Raw genomic sequence first — 21653 nt, forward strand, 5'->3', positions numbered from 1 at the left:
AATGGTATAACATAGTGGACAGAGACATTGCCATGAATCCTGTCCCTTATAATTCTACCCAGATTCTTCTACTGGCCTCACATGTGGGCCACGCTGGCCTGGCATCCCTCCCCAGGCTATTATTTGCAGGGATTTCCTATTAATTGTACTTATAATTAGTTGGTGAAAGGGTAGCATAGTGGGAGGCTGATCACGCAAGCTGACTGTATGGAATTAATGAGCTCCATAGAAAGGCAGTTTTCTGAAATGTTAGGGAAATCTTCCTGGATGTTGTAGGACTGTTTGCGTGGAATTAAAAGGAAAAAAAAAAAAAAAAACAATCCAGAACTGATATATCCAGTACAGAACTATTTTTTGCAAATGTTCTTTTTAATATTGGCACTGCTACAGGGTCCATGGCATATTCCTTAAAATATCACTATTGGTGATAACTTTATGCTTTGACATAGATTTGGTTTGATGGTCGGCTGTCTTCTGAGCCAACTCTTGAGTCATCCCTTTGTTCAGAAATTTGCTCAGGAATCATAAAGCACTCTAAAAAAATTCAAAATATATAGGTTACCCGAAAGAGAGGAAAAAGAAGGGAATGGAGAAATGATAACATTATTTTTCCAGAGTTAGAGTATCATGTCCTAAGGAAGAGTGCTATGAAGGATGACCATCATATTTCCAAAAATTCTGGCACAATTAAAGAAAAAGTTCTAATGTCTTTATAAACATACTTGTAGTTTGCATTCTTACTCGTTTTCCCTGTTTATCAAACATCATTTTATATCTGTTGGTTGCCTCTCATTGTTTTCCTAATGTTTAGCAAGTAGGACAGTTCCTTAGGGAAAATACAGAAGTGGGAAGCAAGGTAGCAGAATCTTCTAGGATTATAGGGTCTGCATTGGATAGAACCACTTAACTAATGAGGGCCACCCCATAAATAGGAGAATGGCTATAACAAAGAGCCTGCCTCTCTGGATAAGGGTCAGGTCGCCACTCTCAGTTATGGTAGTCCTTCTTGTGAGCATTCTAGAAACAGAAGTCCTTCCAAGTGTTTGTTTGGCCTACCCATGAATCCCATGCATGTAATTGGGGTGTCCATATCTTACTGCCCCTGGAGTAAGTCAAAGGTGAACAAGTCAAAACAAATATTCAACCCAAACATCTTCATTTTCAGGGATATTAATTATACTGCTGCTCCTCAAATCTCAGAAATTGGAAGCCAGGTATTGGTGGGGCTCAAAAAGTCTGCGCCCAAGCAAAAAGATAGCAAAAAACCAGTGACACTAACTTTTAGTCTTTTAAGAGAGGTGATAAGTGAACTTGGCTGTGACTTTCATTATGTGGAAGAAAAACATACAGAAGACTATTCTCAGAGCATGTGTAATTTTGCTTAGATTTCATTGGTGTGGAGAGAGCTAGGATTTTCAACTGGATGCTAAATTCTAGTGAATTTTCCAAGGGTAGCTCTATTTATATTCCAGGGATATACCTCTTGCAACAGTGAAACTCTCTTAAGGTGTTTTAAGAAATGTTCAATCACTAGATACTTTTGGAAGCATTAAGACATTTGAACGAGACCAGTCAAACTAAGACCCCCAAAATGCATTTATCTTGCTTCTTAATGATTCAGACGCACAGTAAAATCTAACGAATGAGAACCAGAGGCTCCAATGTGCCACTTCTGAGGCATTTAAGAGCCTCGCCAATCTCATTGGGGGCATTTTTATAATCTGCCTCACCCAGACGTTCTTATTTTTAGAGAAATAAACAGTATGTCTGACTTAGAACACATTTCATTGTGCAAATGCCACGGTTGGAGACATCCTAAGAGAGTTTTATCATCATTCCGGATTTACTAAGTCAAAGTAAAAATAGCGTTTTCCATTTTAATTTTCTTTTAAATACTGCATCATTAAAAATAATTTGGTACAAAAGGATTTATTCCAATAGATGAGTGTTCTTACCTTCTTTATGTAGCCAGCCTAATTTGATGAGGAAATTATTATCCATAAATATGATACCATATAACATTCTTTTCTGAAATGGCAGCATTTCTTTTTATTTCCTTTAAAAAGTTTTTTTTTTTCGTATTATACTACAATAATAAAGTCTGGAATTTTATGGTTTTCGTAGGCAGTATCCCCTTTTTCCTAACAGACCGTCCATATTTTCTTTAAATGTAATCTCCATTGAGTGCAGAAATCCAAGGACAGTTTGAGTTGCCCTAGCCTTAGAAACGTACCCTGGCATGACTTTCTGGTAACACTCAGTATTAATATGATGGTGCAACAGTGTGTACATGGCCCCCGTTCTGACATCACCATGATTACGTTGGCGAGGTCCCCCGCATGCCTGTTTCATGATCTCTCTAAACTCTCGAAGTCCAAGATATATCAACACATTTCCTTGCAACATCCATTCAAACAAAGCACCCCTCCCTCCCCGCATCTGAATACATCCACCCAGTTGGCAGAGAGCACATTTCCCCCTGAGCGAGCAGTATTGTGAATTTTATCTTCTCTTCCAGAAATCAGTTCGTCTTCGTTGCAGCAGATGAAATTTCTTGTAACACCTCTGCAGGTAACAAACATTGCTACTTCTTGATGCATCCATCCAAAGCTCAGTATTCTCTCTCTCTCTCTCTCTCTCTCTCTTTTTTTTTTTTTTCCTTCACATGCTGCAGTTGGTCACTCTAGAAACTTGAGTTAAAAAAAAAAAGACAAAAACAAAGTCCATATATCTTTGGAGTATAGCTGAAGCCTTAGGCTCTGCTGTCTAAAAAGATACTAGGCATTTTGCTAACTTGGATATTTTATTTCCAGTTTTAATAAAACATGATCTAGAAAAGTAAGACTATATTGAATGAAGCCACAATACAATCTTATGGTATAAGCAGTGTTCTTATGTTAAAATGCTGAACAGGGGAGATTAAGGACACAGATGTGTGACTTGTATGCTGACATATTTTGTCTGGGTTCACACAGATGTATATGTGAATTATTTGGGATCTTTACTGAATGACTGGTTATAAAAGACTGAGTCCAGAAAGCTAGAGGCATTGGGGAATGGAATTGTCTCTGTCTCATGAGAAGGGGATCTTTCTTCTATGAATCAAAGATCCTCTAGCTCCTTTCTTTTAAAACCTATTACAAGTAGCAGGATTTAGAGAGACAAAGTCTTCTGCTTTTGGAATCAGGGCATTGGCAAATGGAAATTGCACAGTCGCATGATGTGTCCATCAAAATAACACCTGTCTTTTTACTTTGATGTGGTTTGGAACAGTTACGTTTAGACTTTCATTAGCATGAAATTGCTTGATTAAATGTCAAGATTAGGTGAGTGCTAACAGATTCGGGGTTGTTTTTTTGTTTGGGGGGGGTTGTTTTTTGTTTTGTTTGCTTTTACGCCTAAACTTTGACCAAAACCATGACTAGGAAATCTTACTAAGATGTTGCTTCTAGCCAGAAGGGAGGACTGTTTAGCTCATTAACATGTAGTCAAATATGACATGACCTTCAAAAGCCTACATTAGATGGAGCCTTGCAAATAGAACTTCATCTACTTCCAATCACATTTTATCAACGGAGCAGTGAATAAAGGCTAGTTTGCTAAACGCTTCACTCCCTACTTTGAGTCTTCGGTGAGAAGGAATTAAAGAGAGGACATATTGCTAGGCACATGTCCCCAACCCTGTCTGTTCGAAAAAGTCGGGCCGGTTTCATTGATAGAATCGGTCTCAATATTTTTCATGGCTTAACGTCTTACCCAGGGAGTCCCAAGAAGTGTGCATGCTCATGTTTTAAAGTGCCAGCTGACTCCATTTTTATAAAACCCCTTGGACAAGGGCTCTCTTGTTCCCCTTCCTCAACCCCTAACCTCAAAGATCTGTTTCTCCCTATGAGAGGTAGTGACATCCCTAACACTTCGCCAATCCTTAATGGTAGAAGATGGATCATTGCGTAGCTGGGAGGCGGTGGGAAATGTTCCTGGGATGCAAGAGACATTTACCATCTTCAAAAGCTTGAAAAGGGAGCATGTGTCTGGAGGGGTAACTGGCTGGGGTGGGAGGAACGTTGGTTTTAAATGGTAATAGATGCCATTTGCGGATATGCTGCTTAGCACAGCCTCGGCTCTCCCGTGGAGATGCTCTCTTGTTCCTGTGTGTGAAATTAGCTTCGGACATCACAGATCACACACTGCAAAGTCGCAGGTTCAAGAGATAGACATTGATTCCATCCCGTGACTTAACAAACCTTGCCTTGTAAGCAAGTGGTCCACAAACAATATTCCTAAAAGAGGCCACAGATAATGAAAGTTTGCCTGGGTAGAGCGAGTGTTTTCACCTACCTTATCTGATTCAGGGTGGCTGCTTGGTAAATTCTTAATGAATTGCTATTGATCAGATTTCAAATTGAGAGAGATATCCCTGTTGCTTTGATGGCCATATTAATAATATGTTGTATGCTTCATAAGGTTCAATTTGAACTCTGAATTTTGAACCAAGCATGAAAAAGGAGACACCCGTATCAATCAAATGTCAAATTATCTCCCAGCCAGTCCTCCCTCCTCATAGAATGAATATGGACAATCAGAACTGGTTGGTCAACAAAGGTTGTGACTCATGGTTTAAATGAGGTCTCTAAGCGCTTCATCTGCACCCGTGCTGGGAGAACCCGGGACACCGCGCCCTCCACTTCCCCCCCAACTCTAACCAACAAAACCATCCCTGCATGCAGAACAACACTCCTTAGGGCAGGTCCCTTGAATCCTGGTATCTACTGGATTTCAGTGTTCAACAAAAGGCAAATTCTCTCTTTTAAAATGAAGAAAAAAAATCAATGAGATGCTTAAAAATCTCAGTTTTGAGGGCTTGATGGATTTTATAACTGAAATTCTTATAAAGATGTGTTATTCTTACACAGCTGCCCGTCGGGCAGAGCTGGCCAGTTTTGTCGAGGCTTGGGCTAAAGATGGTAAGACAAAAATTGCTGGGCAGTAGGATCTGCAGCACTGAAGGGATTTTCTTCCTGTCCCCAAAGGAAAAGTGACGATTTTCACTTGGGTCTTTTGGAAAGGATGCCAAAATGTCAATTCTGCTCTTGCCACGTAGAAGACACTTTTCTTGTTCGTCTGTGTAGTTTGTGAGACTATATTTACAAGAAAATTTGTTTTCTTATTCAGTGTCTCCAGCAGTGATATTCATTGTTTGGTTTTGGTTTTGGTTTGGTTGCTCTTGAAAGACAAGTGCTCACATGGGTGACACAGGCAACTGGCCTTTTGACAGCAGCACCAACCCCTCAACATGCATGTGCCCAACCCTCACCTTGGACACTCGGATAGCTTCTCATTCTGTAATATCAAGAACCTTCCATGAGTAGGATCCTACAAGGAAGCGACAACAAAAGGACAAGATGATTCTCCCTTCTTAGAACCAAGGTCTCCCTGCCATTGTGATTCACTAGAGCTTTTCCAGGACTGGCCAGTGATTGTAGTAGAAGTAGAATATGGGTCTTATACTCGAATGAAGGTCGAGAAGCAGGTTAGCTATTTTGGCAGAGCAGCAAGAAATTCATCTCAGTTGATTAACATGTAGTGAGTCATCACTGTGTATCAGCAAGTGTTCTAGGCCCTTAGGACATAGCATTAAATAAGCCGGGAGAAGCCTTTCCTCCAAGGAGCCTCCTATCCAGTGGAGACTGGTCACCCAACATACAGATGCAGAGGCATGTGATAGGTTTGCATGTCAAGTTATATAACAGCTATAATGAATCCAAGAGCAGAGGGGTAGATAGAAAATAGGATACCATGCTACTTTAGGTTCAGTGAGCAGAAAGGACCTCTCTGAGAGGGTGACGTTTGAGCAGGGAACTGAATCAAATGAGGGTGCGAGCCAGGTACGTCATCGTGGAACTGTAAGCATTTCAGGCTGAATAAGCAGCAAGTGCAAATGCCATGTGGTTGACGCATGCCTGAGGTGGCCAGGCTCGGCTGCACATCAACATCATGTGCAGCGTAGCCACAGCATATGAGTACAAGTGAGAGTTTTGGAGATCAAATCAGGAAGACGGCTAGGGCTCAGAACAACTTAGGACTTGCAGAATTTGAAACCACTCAAGATTTAAGTGTGGTAGGAAGGCACTGGAGTGTCAGCTGTGATGTGCCTTATTATTTTAATGATGAGTTAGACTGCATTATGGAGAACAGATCACAAGATGACAAGAACAGGAGAAAGAGCACTAGCTGGGAGTCTCTTCCAGCAGCCCAGGGAGAGGGGGCAGGCGGTAGGATGACGGTTGTGGAAGAGCCAAGAGGTGGTTGGCTTTTGGGCTGTATTTTGACAGGAGAACAAGCAGGATAGGCTGGCAGATAAGAAGCATATGAAGCTCAGTCCATGTTACACGAACACACTCTCCCTTTTGCTTCAAGGCGCATCAGTTATTTCCATGGAGGGCTGACTTCTTATCGCCATGCTGAGTGAGCCCTCCATCCCTGTAGTAGTAATTCCTCAAATGGGCTTCACTGAATTCTCCAGGGTGTAATGCTAACTTCCTATCATTTGTGAGCAAATTCTGTGTGCTAGCATGATAAATTACATGTATACATAGATACCCTCGTGTGTGTGTGTGTGCTTGTGTATACATGCACATATGACCTATTACATCAGCTCAGTGAGGCAGATGTTACCCTCATCCTCATCTTGGAAGTTACAAAAAGGAAAAAAAATAATGCTCCAGCCCAGAAAACATTGGTAACTTGCCTCAAATCCCAGTGGTGTCCATCTGATGACAAAGTTCTTTCCACTAAACCATGCTGCTCCCATGTGCTCCTTGTACTTTGACCTTGGAACATTGACCTTTGCCTCCAAATGGAGTTCTCCTGCTTTCTTTAACTGTGCTATCTTGCTCCTTAAAAAAACTAGTATTTTTGAGTTGTTAAAATGCGGAGAGGCCCTAGGGAACTTGACAGTTCTCCAAATGGCTGTTCTACTGGGTGTTTATTTGACTTGGCCCATCCCCTTCATGCAGCAGGTGTGTGTTGAACACTCTAATGTGCTGGGGACTGGTCTAGGTGCAGGGACAGAGTGATGAAGGGAGCAGCTGACTTACCAGGCAACATTCTGCGTATCCCAGGAGAGAGGGCTGAACAAGCTATGTGTGTTCCAGGTCAGTTCTCCAGAAGTCTATCTTTTGTTGAAAATCAATGGCTGAAAATCAACCAACAGGATAATCCATTCCCTGAAAACTACAAGAAACTTTGAACCAATTGTTTTGGCTGCTGAATCCAGATGCCCCCTGCCCAAGGGAGTGTGTATGCATGCTTGTGTGTTTATGGGGTGCAAGTGGAAGCTAGGTCTCTGTCAAGCAGCAAGTCTTGCCTCCTCCACTGGACCAGTACCATATTGGAGACATGGGAAACCAACCTGGGAACACACTCCCAGTTCTTGAGTACTGGACACTAGGTAAGAGAGGGGGTCTGCAAAAAAGCCTTGGCTGAATGAATGGCCAAAGCCATTAAAGCCAACCCCTGTAAAGAGACTGCTATATACTTTATGAAGTAATTATCAGAAGCAAGTTCATGGCCACACAGGGTGTCATCATCCCCTTCCATCCTTCTATCCCCACCCAAACTGCATGTATGTGCACACACAGGCACATCAACACATACCTCCACGTCCATGCAGCCTCTGATAATATTGAGAAGTTTCCAAATTGGCCATTCCCCTAATTGATCCTTCAGCAAACTTTACCTAATTGTCTTCCTTACATTTTGGTTATTTGATTATTCAGCAAAGTCGTCATGCAGCAAATTGATTTGTAGTTAATTGGTCTGTTTCCAATAAAGTGTGATGTGTATTATAATAGGAGAGTGCAGGGTGTTCAGGGAACATATAAACAAAGGAACTTAGTAAAAATAATTATAACATTTATTGAGAGCTTGCTGTGCACTAGGCATTGTTCAAAGCTAGTTACAGGCAATAGCAATACCCTATAAAAATAAAATGTCTCTATCACTTTACTTATAAAAATTAAAGATATCCAGATAGCTCTGAATTAGCCTGGGTGAGGGAGTGCTGTATCAGTGCAGAATTTGAATAAAAAATAGAACAGCAGTTATCAAATGTTAGAGCGCATGAAAATTACCTCCAGAACTTATTACAAATGCAGAATCCATTTCCTCTTCCCATGCCCTTGCCCCAGAGATTCTGATTTATAGGTTTGGAGAGTGAGCCTGAAAATCTGCATTCTTACAAGTTCCCCCAGATAATTCTAATAGAATCTCCTGGGTAATTCCTAATTTTTTAGGAACCACATTGCTAATCAATCAGGAACCTTTCTCCTTTCAGTGGTAATGAGAACATAGAGTAGGTTTTTCTAGAATTGTGCTCTGCAGTATGGTGGCCAATAACCACATTTGGCTATAGGGCCCGTGAAATGTGGCTGGTCCAAATTGAGAAGAACTGTAAGTATAAAATATATACTATATTTTGAAACCTTAGTACAAAAATTATGTAAAATATTCCATTAATCTTTAAGTTGATTACACACTGAAATGATAATATTTCAATATGTTAGATTAAATAAATATATAAGGCTGAACTGCTCCTGTTTCTTTTTACTTTTTTTTTTAAAGATTTTATTTATTTATTCATGAGAGACAGAGAGAGAGAAAGAGGCAGAGACACAGAGAAGTAGGCTCCATGCAAGGAGCCCAATATGGGACTCGATCCCGGGACTCTAGGATCACGCCCTGGGCCAAAGGCAGGCACTCAACCGCTGAACCACCCAGGCATCCCTCTTTTTACTTTTTTAATGTGGCTACCATAAAACTTAAAATGGCTCATCTTAGGCTCATTATATTTTTATTGGACAGTACCATTCCAGAGCCAGATTTTCATTTATTTTGCTCAAATGAATATTCAAAGGGTTTGATTAAAACATCATGGCAGATAATCTGGATATTGGCAGTATATCCTGACTTTGTGTTTTAATTTTGCCTCCAAGTGAGAGTAGAGTTAGTGTGTGTGTGTGCTCGCGCGGACTCATTCCTCTCACCCTGCTAGTTAACCTCTCAGAATCTTTGATCTGCTTACAGGAGGCTCCAGATGTTTACTTCAGGGGTAGTTCTGACACAAATACTTCACGGGCTTTAGTGTCATGACCCCACCTGGGATAGAAGGCAATGCCACCTTGATAGCATCAATGATTGACAGTCATTTGGCTGCTAACTGGTAACCAGTAACCTTCATGTCAACCTCACTACGACCTTATACAGTCAGTATGTACCATTACCTCCATTCACAGATGGAGGAAGTGGCTCAGAGAGGAGATAAACTTTCTAAGATTACTCTTCGGGGTTCTCCCAGTAGGTTGAACCCTAGCTGGGGGGCCATGTTGATTTCAAAGCATGATGGGAATCTCTTAGTGGTTTTGGTAGAGTGGTCATCAGGACACTTTCTAGAAACAGGCTTTCTAAGAGGAGGACAGCCTTGAGCTTGGCATTTAAGCGAGTATGGCTATGGGCCTTTTATTGGAGCAGGCATTCCAGAGTGAAGGAACTATGGCCAAAAGCAGGACTTACTGTGTCTTCTCAGCTCCCAGGCAGTGGCTATTACTCTGCTCTGATGAATCTAGAATCAAGATTCTTATCTCAGACCTGTTCTATTGGGATTCAGAATTGGAAGAGGTTTGGAATTGCACAGAGGGTACAGAAAGTATAATGCCATCTGATTTGCCATGGGTGGTATGGTCTGTTTTTCATAGATGTTACAGGTTTACATGTAAACAAGTTACAGTTCAGAGGTGTGACCATTTGGATGAGCAAACTCTGTGACTCCCCATTTAGAATATAAAGAGTCCAGAAGATGCTTTCCCCATTGGTTCTGAGCAAAGAAAATGTGAGGCTGAAAAATGTATTAAGTGATTGGTAAAGGTGATCATTTCAAATCCAGGCAAAGGAAGTGAGCAACAATAGAATTCAGAAATGTCAGAGTCAAGTTGAGATGACTTCATGTTGTTCATTTGGAGAATTTCTTCTATTTGTACTTGGGTTTTTGGTTTTTTTTTTTTTTTTTTTTTTTTTTTTGTGGAAGTTTTGCTACATTTGAGGTGGCTTTATAGATGTTTTGAGTTACGGGACTGGATAAGTTTCTCTCCCATGTATCTTGAGAAGATTTTTAGAAAAAGCTTGGTCACCCCACCCCCTCCCATGGTCTACAAATGTATAAGTCATGGTCTAGATTAAAGCTAGGAGAGGCTATAGTAGTCAAAGAGGAGTGAATATGTTCATATAAGACCTCAGACCTCGGTGGACTCTCCATAGGAAAGTGAATGGGAACATCCCCTTTTAACCCATCTCTCTTTAAATTCTTCCTCAATACATTCAAGTGGTTTCCATCTAATACTTTAAAGAAGATTTTTCCCCTATTGTGACAATCCAGGATGAATGGCTTAAGGTCCTGTGAATCCTCTTACTTCTTCCTGTGGAGATGAAACAGGTTGATTAGTATCAGTCGTTGCAGGTCTCTTTGCAGTGAAGAGATTAATTCATTGTCCTTGCTGTGTAAGACCCTGGAAGATGTGCCCCAGATCTTGGCCATCATTACCATTTCTATCCTAAGATCTTCTCAAACCAATGCACATTATGCTAACCCAGATTACACAGCCTGAAAATTGTGATCTAATATTTGAGAAAGGAGGGTTTGCCCTCAGCCTTCTTGGTTGTCTGGTAGATGTTTATTTGCATGAAAGTGAGAGCCATTATCTGCAAGGTATCTCAAGCTACCCCAAACCAGGAATTGGAAAGGCCTTCTGTGGCCTCCCATATTGTGAGCTGCATTTCTTCATCTTTTGAAATAAGGGATTTTGTCTCCACCCTGAGCTAACAGAAACCCACAAGCCAAGGGGACCTGTCAGATCCTGCAGTCCAAAATCACCAAAGGATTTGTCAGAAGTCTTCCACCTTCCACCAGTAAGGACCTGGGATCTTACTATGCTCTGCTGCATTTTTATGTAATGATGAGTATGAGATGGGCCAGCTGGAAAATAGAAATGCCGGTAACACTCTATTTTTGAAAATGGATTGATTTGCAGTGGATCAGGGTAGGAACTAATACAATAGCTGGAACAGAGCTGAGGGATTCCAAAGCCCACTTTCCTCCATGTGGTCTTTTGCTTCCTCTTCCTGACCCATATTCACGTAGCTCCTTCCCAGCCACTGAGAATTGCCGAGAGCAGAGCATTTTCCCAAATGCAAAGAACGCCTGATCTGGAACGGTGTTCCAGGTGCTTTCTCTCTGGATGGGGGTGGGGGGGTGGAGAGCAACAACTTATCAGTGGATTATACCCGCAGCAATGAAAACCAGGGGGTTTTCTTTTAAAAGTCCTTTGGTTTTCATTTGGGAAAGCTCAAGAAACCAGAGTGACGAGGTGGGATGAGGATCCCCTCTTCCTGTGCAGGTTAGCTTCTGTCTTTCTTCTCATTGGATACCTCTGACACCCAGAGCAGTGTGAGCCATACTGGGATCCAGAGCCCAGTGGCCCTTCCATAGGGACGTGAAGGAAACTTGCCTTAGCTAAATCATTGCTCTCCAAATAGCAGGCTGTTAGAACTGCAGGGTTATGGTATGGTACCCCCTTTGTATATGGTCCTGTATGTGTGTGACTGGCATGGATTCATTTTCCCAAATGTCTTTCAGACTATATCTTCGATATAATTAGAAGGGCACCTATAGCCCCTGACAACAGTGCAGAGACCCCAGTGATCAGAATGCATACTCTTTTGAAAGCATGCTCTGCAACACTTCTGAGTGTGGTGGGGGCACAATCCTCCAGACCTCCTTGCCATGGTTGGGCTGTCCAGGAGAGCTACATGCCACTGGGAACTTCATCTGTAGGGTGGGAGATGTTCACTTAACTTTCTGCAACCCAGGGTTTCCCCAGCTAGCTCTGGGACAGGAGGCATGGGGAAGTGATGATACAGGAAGAATAAAGATCCATGAGGGCATAAAGGCTCTTAATTGAGATATAGAATAAAATACAGACAGTGAAATTAATTAGTGTTCTTACTGTGTCCCTATAAGAAAATCACTTCACTGCTGGAATCCTGGTGTGGGTACCAGCACAGCTCTATTGTATTTCATTAGCATCCAGCTTGTTTCAACTGGATTCAGATGTTAATAATAAGTAATATTTGCATTTCTCAGTAGAGTTGACAAAGCACTTTCACAAACACAGGTTCTCATTTCCCACTCAACAGGCAGCATAGTTATTCATTTTACTCCAACATAATCTTAGGGTCAAATGCAGCACTTCTAACCACATCTGTAACTCATAAATTAGATAGTGCTTAACTCCAAATATCTGTAGGTTGACTGCTAGAGCTACACGCAATCATGTTAGAAGAGAATCTTGCCTCTACAGACCAGAGGTGTGGGCAGCAGTGAGAGCCTGGCTTGGCAACTCTGCATAAGATTCCCCACATCACGATCTCTCATATCTGTAGACTGCTTCAAAATGTACCCTGGTTTCTTTCCATGCACTTTATCTATGAATTAGATGGGGCTGAGACTCAACAATACCACTTAATGGACAGGAAAATGAGGCTCAGAGAGAGAGAGACTTACCTAGTTTTTGAGAAAGGACATTGCAAAGGCAAACTTGAACTTGGATCTTCTTGTCCCATGCCTTGTGCTCTACCCAGCATCATGGGTGGCCTCCTGGTTTTTACTTGCTGCTAAGGTAAAAAAAAAAAAAAAAAACATGGGCTCATGATGACCTGGCTGTAAGCCATGGTGAGGTCATCAGCAGAGCTGTTATCTTCTATTTCATTGGTTGGCTTTTCCCTAAATGGTTTTGAAGAGCTTTCCAGCATCTTGGCCAGTCTTCTGTGAACTCTTAGGGGTGATATGAAATTACGCTCTGTACTTCCAGAGTCCCCAGAAACTTTTCTTTTGAGTATCTTGAAGGGTTTTGAATGTCTCTGGAAGCAGCTGACCGAGAATCTTCAGAAAGCCTATCTAGAAGAATCTTTGCTGCTGACAGGATCCTAAGGATGGGTGCCAGTGTCTTCTGGGACTCACTTCTTTCCTGTTTGCTCCTCCCTCTCCCTGCCTTCACTCATGCAGCAGCATTGGCTTGGCTTTCTGTTCACTTGTACTGTGGCCAACTACTTTGGTGGATGCCGGAGGTAAAAAGGTGAACAAAATAGACTTAGCCCAGCCTCCATGGGGCTGACCTTCTGGGCAGGGGTGGGAGGGGTCAATAATCAGGTGGGGATGTAAGCAAACAAAATGGTTAGAGACTTGCTACGTTACATGAAGGACAGGCAAGTACCAAGGCTGTAAGGAGAGAATGAATTTGCATGTGTTCACGGAGTAGTGATGAGGACGGTGTGCCTGGAATATAGGGAGCAAAGGGCAGAAGGGAACATGATCGGATGGAAAGAGGGTCAAGGGCAACTCATTCAAGTTTGGGTTTTATTCTGGGATCAATGGGAAACCACTGAAGGGTTTTAAGCAGGGAAGTGATATGATTAGGTTTATATTTAACTAGGTAGATGATGGATGGATAGATAGGATATGATAGATGGTAGACTTATTAGCTACAGATATAAATGGCTGATGGTTTGAAGAGGCAGGAGTAGAACAAAAAGACAAGACTGTTGTAGATTTCGTTCTGATGAAACCCTGGCGCCTTAGGTTAGGGTGGTAATAGTGTGGAATGGAGTAAAGTAGACACATGGAAGATTTCATCTGTAATTTCTGATGGATGAGATGTGGGGACATGGAGACCATCATGACCTGATTGCATCATTGTCCACCGCGGCCAGGGATGGGTGGCATGGAAGGTGACGATATGTATAAGTCGCTCATAAAATGGCAGGCGTAAGACATTTTCCCATCACCCCTATCGGGGTCCCTAGGAATCGCCATTTTTCCTCTGGGCTGTGCTTAGCCAGCTCTGAGGACATTAGGTCACTGACGTGCCCGGCATTTCTGCCGCAAGAGTAGCACTCCAGTCCACATCTTCCCTAATAACCTTGTGTCTAAATTGTAGTGTCACACAAGGGCGTGTTTAGAAATTAGCATTTGAAAAGCAGCCTCCTTGCTTTCAGTTTGAGCTGACATGGTCCCTTTTCCTCTGTGGAAATGAAATTTATTAATCATAATAAAACCATCGGATTCTGAAGGTAGAGGTCACCCTGAGGAGAAAAGGAGCCTGCTCATTTACGAGGAATAGTTCAGTGCTGCTGTATTTTTCTTCTGCCTTGGAAAAGAATACGGCCAAATTGTTACCTTGGGTTTTCCACGAACGTTGAAGCTCTGCCCAGTGTTATAGGCAAATAAGAATTTACCATTAAAGTACGTGGAGGGAAGAGGCAGGAGCTACATTCTCCTCGAACGCATTCAGACTACCAATATGTTATCGCCTCAAGAGAGGAAACTTGCCACGGTAATACCATTCCTCAAGTAAAAAAAAAATAAAAAATAAAAAATAAAAAATCTCTAAATGGGCATTTTCATACCCGTTTTAAAGGAATACCATCAAAGCGATGGTATGGCCTCATTTACTAAATTCCCAAGGATTTAGCGAGGCTAAAAAAGCAATGCTCTGGCATCATTTACTAAATTCCCAAGGATTTTCAGTTTGTCTTTGCATTTTATGTCCTGTTCATAAGACCAGCTTTGGTGGGTGAAAGTGCATTAAAATAATTCTATTAGTGGTTTCTTTTTTCTCTAGACCAATGACAGACTATTTTCTCACAAAATGAAAGTCAGCACCAAAGTCATATATCATGTCCTTTTACCCCTAATTCACATCTACTTCTAGTTATGTGGGCAGTGGCCCAACTTGGGTGACATCTGTGAATATAAGAATTCTTCAAAAACGTCATCCTTCATCTTGTTTGGACATACATCCAAACATACGTCTCTGTCTTGGACTTACATCCATTCTTCTTCCAGCGAGAGGGAGCATTGTTGACTGAGGGCTGTCTGATTGAGACAAATCAATCAAGGATGCTCCAAAGAATGAAAAGTCAAGGTTGACTGTTCACAGGTGACCCTGAGAGGGTCACCTCAGAAAAGAAACATCCACTCCTGTCCCGGCTGTGGAGGATCAGGAGAACTGTGTGTTGAAGCGGAAAGCCTCATCTCAGTTATCTGAGCTCAGTGCCCTTTGAAACACACAAGGAGAGTTTAGGAGTAGGGCACGTCCAGTGACAGCTTGGCATCATCAAAAATTTCTATTTGGGGTCTAACTCAGACCCTAAGATTTAAAGAACTTGCACCCAAGCTTCTTCCCACTGTCCCAGACTCCACAGTATGAGCAACCAAGTGAGACCCATCCAGTACATTCTGAAAAAGAAGATTGGAAGAAGGTGGGGGAAAGCCGGGAAAGGGAAGGAATACAAATACACGCGAGTGAGACCTTAAGAGATGGGAGGTGAGCTAGTACAGACAAACCATTTCTTCCTGCCTAGTTCCTTCGTTCCCTAAAGCAAAGTCCAAGAGTCACAAGCCATTGATAATGGACATATATCGCATGCAGTGGCCGGTACACGCATCCCCCAGCTGCTGTGAGTGTTGGTTGCTAATGGCGCCTAGCTGCTCCCTCCTTCAGAGAACTACCCACTGCCAAAGAGGGTCATTTTAACTCAGAAATTGTCCTCCCTCCTTAGGGAAGCCCACAGCTGATGCTGAACTTACGTGAGTATTAAAAACCCAATGTACTCTTCTCCAGGCGGGATTAACTTTGGGGTGCAGCTCACAAGGTCACGTAGACTCCACGTAGCGAGACTCCAGCTCAGAGCCTATCCCTGCTTCTCTTTTTCTCTCATTCTCCAACCTACTTGCCTCTCTGTCCTCTTTTTGAAAGTGCTCCTTCCAACAAAGCATGTGTGTAACAATCTCCATCTCAGACTCTTCTGGGGAACCTAACCCGGTTCAACCTGCACCTCAGCTTTGATTATTACCAAAGAACCAATGTCCATACTGTCTCCACAAAGGTATCTGGCAGGTCATTTGAGGAAGGGTGTTAGATGGCATGGAAGGGGCACACGGGTCACCCTGAGAGATTCAAGGATCAGCTCTCTGTTTGGCTCTGTGATCTTGAGCAAAATAAACTCTCTGCCCTGTAATTTCTGATGTGTTGCTGTGGTCACTTCCAGACACTCAGTAGGCATCCATCTCTTCTTCATTTCTGTTCCAAAGCCTGTACTGGGAGGCAGCGCGGTCGAAGGAAGAGGAGGGGAGAGAAGCATAGAGAAACTCAAAGATGAGATCTCAGCATCAAGAAATATTATTTGAAAAGTGTCCCTTCTCAGAACTTGACCACTGATGGTTAGAAGTTCTGGGGTGATAGGATCAGAATCAAATCAAACTAATTCTTGGGTGAGAGGGTGCAGGGGGAAGGCTGTACAAACCCTTCCAGGAGCCTCCTGTTCAAGCACATCTGTTATTTCCTCTTCCGAGATGTTGGACCCTAACTGCACAGACTGAACCACACCACCCTTTGTGATCCACCTTGTCTCACTTGATTGGTAACAGCTAAATTAGGAGAAAAGAGAGTCTCTCTTGAGAATAACATGTCCTTCGTGAGTCCTGGGCTTCTTGAAACCACTCTTTCCAGGTGTTTCTTCTGTCTACCTCAATGTGTATTATCTCACCAGCAAATGTTAAATGAGCAAAAGAATGTGTTGGCCGCAGTTGGATCTCTCTCGTGTGGCAGATGGGAACGTGTTCCTAATCTCTGAAGATGAATAGGGCCCCTCCACACTGTCTTGGTATTTTTGTATTTTATGGTTGTTATTATGACTTTGTAATTGCATATTATGGATTAATCTTCACCCGTGTTTTCCTTTCAGTTACGGACGAGTTTATGCTGCCGACCCCTACCACCACACACTTGCTCCAGCCCCCACCTACAGCGTTGGTGCCATGGTGAGTACCAATCCCTCCTCTTCCTCACTTTTTCCTGCTTCCCTTCCCTTCCCCCAGCTGGGACCTTAGTATGGGTTGACGGTTGACGTCCTCTCACTTTCCCTTAATTGAATTTGTCTCTTGTGCTAACAGCAGCTAAAATGCCACATTAATCCTCCCAGTAAACTTGATAAATGTCTTAATTTCTTGGCAATGTAGTGCATGTAAGTTATTATATTTCTAATTTTGCAAGTCTCACCTAGCAGAGCACTTACCTTAATGGAATAATTAGTCATTTTGATAATTAAATCCATCACTAACAGAATGCAGTGTCAATGCAGAACTTTTTTTTTTCTTTTTTTTTTCCCTCCCTTGCTGCTCATTCACATAGCCCCAAGGTTCCAGCCCCAGCACAGACTTCAGAGGAGCTAAGCTGCACACTTCCAGGCCTCTGCTGTCAGGCAGCTGAGAATCTGACTGCCTCTCCTCCCCTATTACAATTCATGTTTAAAGTCATAGTCGCCCAGGAAAGAAAATAGAGAGAGGGGCACACTTTGTGTGTGTGCCTAGTACATAAGGAATTAGAAGGAATCAGCTGGGTTCAGGAGTTGTCTTTTGTTTTTTGGGGGGGTGTCTGGGTTTTTGTTTTGGGAAGGGTGGGGGGGAGGGCAAAAATGGGAGGTGAGGGTGGGGTGAATTTGCCTGTACCTTGTTCAACCTTCTATGCACTAAAACTCTTGAGTACAGTAAGACGTGCCCATCACGTGAGAGCGTATGCAATCATTACAAAGCTTTTGGCATGCAGTTTTCTGCTTGGGATCAAGAATATCAGTCCTTATCCTAAAAATAAATTCCCATAGGCATTCATTTGAATCGCCAATACTTTTAGAACAAAGAAATAGTTAAGTGCCACCTCATAACCATCTAAAGCCATGGCCAGACAAGTCACTGGAGCTTGGTCATAGAAATTCAGCCATGATTTGGAAACATATTATTTTGCACAAGCTCAATTACATCAAGCAATCCATCTGTAAACTCCCCTCTCAAGAGCAAATTCCAGCCAGGGTGTTGAGGCAAGTCAAGTGAGCAGTTGATTTAAATTTTCATCCTGATTTTGCATTCAGCAACTCTGCCTCAACACCTAGCCCACTTGAGGAATGTGTTGGAAAGGAGAGTTGAATCGCTGCATCCAATCAGCCGTCTATGTTCGGCCTCTTGAGTGTAGACTGAGCTTTTCCCATTGGAATGTCGCATTAATGAATCCAACAAGCAAACAAAACAAGACAGGGCCAACCCTTCCATTGCCCGGCCTGTGTCAGAGTCCTTCTTTCTAGCAGGACTGGCCGGCGGAATTTGGGCTCACAGGGACTTTCTCTAGAAAGAGCTGTTGGGGGAGGTCAGGATTGGCCCTGTCGTTAGTTCTCTGAGAATGACCTGGGATGGGTAGGGGGTGCCTCCATTTCGGTTGCTTTTGAGTGTCTATTTTTCACATTAGTCTTTTTTGATGATCCACGTGTTGCAAAAGGAAAATGTAAAAAACACACCCCTCAAATTGCTTTGTTTCAGAATGCTTTTGCACCCTTGACTGATGCCAAGACTAGGAGCCATGCTGATGATGTGGGTCTCGTTCTTTCTTCATTGCAGGCTAGTATATACCGAGGGGGATACAACCGTTTTGCTCCATACTAAATGACAAAACCATTAAAACCTTCCAATGTGGGGAGAGAGGAAGCTTTCCGAGGCCTGGGTATTGCAATACATGCAGTAGTACATCATTTTAGCAGCTCTAAAAATTAAAAAAGAGGAAAAAAATTACATTTTTTATCTTATACCTCAGATATTTTGTTCTGTGTATTTTAATATTGTGGGTCTTTAATTTCTGAAGGTTCCGTAGTTTGGTTGCTGGCTGTAGGAGTTTTTGTGGTTGAAATAGAGAGACGCTAGCTATGAATAAAAACTGGTTTAGGGCCATATCCAGAGTGCTATATCATGTAAATGAATTATATATGCTGAATCTTAAGCTACTGGGGTTATCAGCTGTCTGGGAAGAGTGTAAGTGACTACAATAGTCATTTTTTTCTGCATCTGCATTATTTTATTTTACGAGCGGGGAAGGGGTGGGAGGGTCTTAGGGGATGGGGACCGGGATTTGGGCTAAAAGGAAACATAAACTAGTAACTGATGAATCCAAACGACCCACTGCACCAACAATCATATATCAGCGGTTCTAAGTTACTCATTGAGTTCAAGCCAAAGGTTATGTTGTTAAGGGGGTGCTTCTCGAAGCACTTTGTGCATCCAAGTTGAATGAAGCTGTGCAAACCCACCCTTTAAAACCATTCCACCTGGCAGTATTCAGCTTCTTAACCAGCCGCTAGTTATTTAGGCAAAAACTGCTAGTTAGGCCATCAACAAGCATTCTTTTTATATTTCTTCCAGTATAATAAATTATTGATATCATTGCTGACTTTTATATTATGGGAGGGAAAAAAATAACATTAATAAAAAGGTGATAAAAAGCACTGTTTCTATTTTTTTCTTTTTTTCCAAAAAAAGAAAGTAATAAAAACTTAAATTCTTTGTACCAGTTAAAAAAAAATGTATAAAATTTACATCTGTGCAGTGGAGTTGTTAAGTTCTAGAAACAGTCTATGAAGCTTTAGTTTTAGCCTAGTAGAACAACTGTTAGAGACAGATGTATAATTTTTATGGAATTACATGATAATCATATTCGGATTTATAGAAGCATTTTACAAGTATTGCAATCATTGAGTAGAGATAATCATGGTATTTTCATCAGCTTGGTAATTTTTGAAACATGACTGTGTTGTGTGAGCAATCTGCAATTTTTCCGCCTGTGAGAGCCTGCCCTCCTCCTCTTCCTCGTCCCCAAGGATTCTCTCAAACCAGTATCTTTAGTTCTGTCTCCGAGGCCCAGGACACTTGTCAGAAGGAAGCAGAAAAACAAAACAAAACAAAAAAACAGTAGGTTCCACCCTCTTCATCCCCGAAGAACTACGTCCCCCACTTCGGCAGCAGGGCCAGAGCGACACAGCCGAAAAATTGCAGTTTGTCTGTACTTCTTCTGTTTGAACTCTTTCCATGTTGTCCTGTTTACAAGTTAACCTAAGTTGGGGTATCTGTCACGGGTCTTCCTGTTTTTGTATTGAAATAAAAAACAAAACAGCGGCCAGCCGCCTCCCGTAGTTCTGCCATAGGTCAATCTTCCGTGTGTTTGTGCAGTGCGGAGCCCTACCGCCCGCACTCCAGTAAATTCTCAGCTCACCGCTGTGAACCCGCCAATCCGCTGTAACAACTCTGCTTTAAAAAAACAAAACCAAACAAAACTTAAAAAAAAAAAAAGTGTTTGTGATCCAGCTTTCTCTTGTCATCCTATGTGCATGCAGTAAGATCGGTTGGATATTAAACCATCAATAAAGTTTCACAAGATTTGAAAACAAAGTTTCTGTAGCTTCGATATCTAAGACAGATTCTCGTTATCTGGAGAGGAGGAGAGAAGGGGGAGGGGGAAATGCTTAGCAGCCAGAAGCATGTCAAATGTTCTTTTTGGCAGGTTGACTGGGGTGGGCGAGGGAGGGGCCAGGGGGTGTTTTATAGCATCACGGAGACATTCTCATTCCCCCACCTGGAGAACAGTGCTAGGACACTGGGTGCCCGGTTGATGTTTGTAAAAAACAAAACAAAACGAAACAAAACAAAAAACAAAACACTTGATCACAATGCTCGGCATCCTGCCCCCGGGGGAAGAAAGGTAGAAGGGACAGGAGCCTTGGGGAGAATCCAATGCTGTCTCCCCATTGCCTCCGATGTCAAAAATCCAGAATTTGCATTGTATTGGAATCACAAACATAGAATTCTTACTGTGTTGGTTAAAGTAAAATTAATTTGCAGTTTTGATTTTCATCAATGAGCTGTACTTTCCCCCATGACTGTATGTAGTTTTAATAAAATCATTTAGAGCAAGTGAGTGCCACATGATGTTGCAAAACCTTTTGTCTGGGCACTCCGCCAAGATGCCAATAAGTCATTTTAAAATGTATGTCAGAGATGTAAACAAACATTTTGGATTTTTTTAAACAGTATTTATTTGGAATGTTTTCATTTATCTAAATAACTATTGCTATTATGAATTATGGAAAAAAAAGATTAATATCATGTGTGGCATATAGTGACTTCTTAACACACACATCACGCAATCTGCAAACCCAGAAAATGTGTATATCTGTCTTTAGAAATTAGTGTTTATATCACTTACAGTGGTTTGTGAATAAAGAAAAACTGGTTTGTAATATCAAAAAAATAAAAGCTTAGTCTGAAAAGGTACGTGCGAGTCGGTGTCCTGAGTCCTTTTGCTTCCGTGCGTTCCCCGGGATGGAGAGTCCGCGTGCACACGCGTGGCCACCCTGGGTCCCGCAGTGGGTGGGGAGCAGGGGCGAGGGGCCCTGGTCCGGGTGAGCTGGGGAGGCTGCTCGTGCCCCCACCTCCCGCACACCCACCTGCCTCCTGCAGGAGCACTGGGTGGAGCTCCATATTCATCTTCCCAAAGAAGTCCAGGAAAAGTGCCCAGCCTTGTTTAGGAAGGAAACAGAACTCAGGCAACCTATTCCCCCAGTACACAAATGTCAGTCTTTGGTTGAAAACAAAAACAGCAAAAACTGCATTTCAGACAAAACACGTGTGCAAGTCCTTCACACAGTTTTGGGGTTGGGGCCGGGGGGCTTGG

The 21653-nt window shown here is 42.3% G+C and overlaps 1 protein-coding gene across 35 annotated transcripts in view; it reads left to right on the plus strand.

The window, feature by feature from the left end:
* Positions 1-21253, plus strand: part of RBFOX1 (RNA binding fox-1 homolog 1) — a 2033710-nt gene extending 2012457 nt beyond the window's left edge. For 19 of the 35 annotated variants that reach the window (XM_072835692.1, XM_072835693.1, XM_072835688.1 and 16 more), the window contains 3 exons: positions 2519-2571; positions 16855-16930; positions 17301-17555. In XM_072835692.1, coding sequence (XP_072691793.1) covers positions 2519-2571; positions 16855-16930; positions 17301-17448 — 277 coding nt within the window. In that variant the 3' untranslated portion in view covers positions 17449-17555. Of the gene's footprint in view, positions 1-2518; positions 2572-16854; positions 16931-17300; positions 17556-18475 lie in introns of those variants that run through there. The other 16 variants (XM_072835699.1, XM_072835690.1, XM_072835691.1 and 13 more) reach the window with 4 other exon arrangements.
* Positions 21254-21653: the final 400 nt, after the last annotated feature.

Source organism: Canis lupus, chromosome 8, assembly GCF_048164855.1.
Source record: "Canis lupus baileyi chromosome 8, mCanLup2.hap1, whole genome shotgun sequence".
Lineage (NCBI taxonomy): Eukaryota > Metazoa > Chordata > Mammalia > Carnivora > Canidae > Canis > Canis lupus.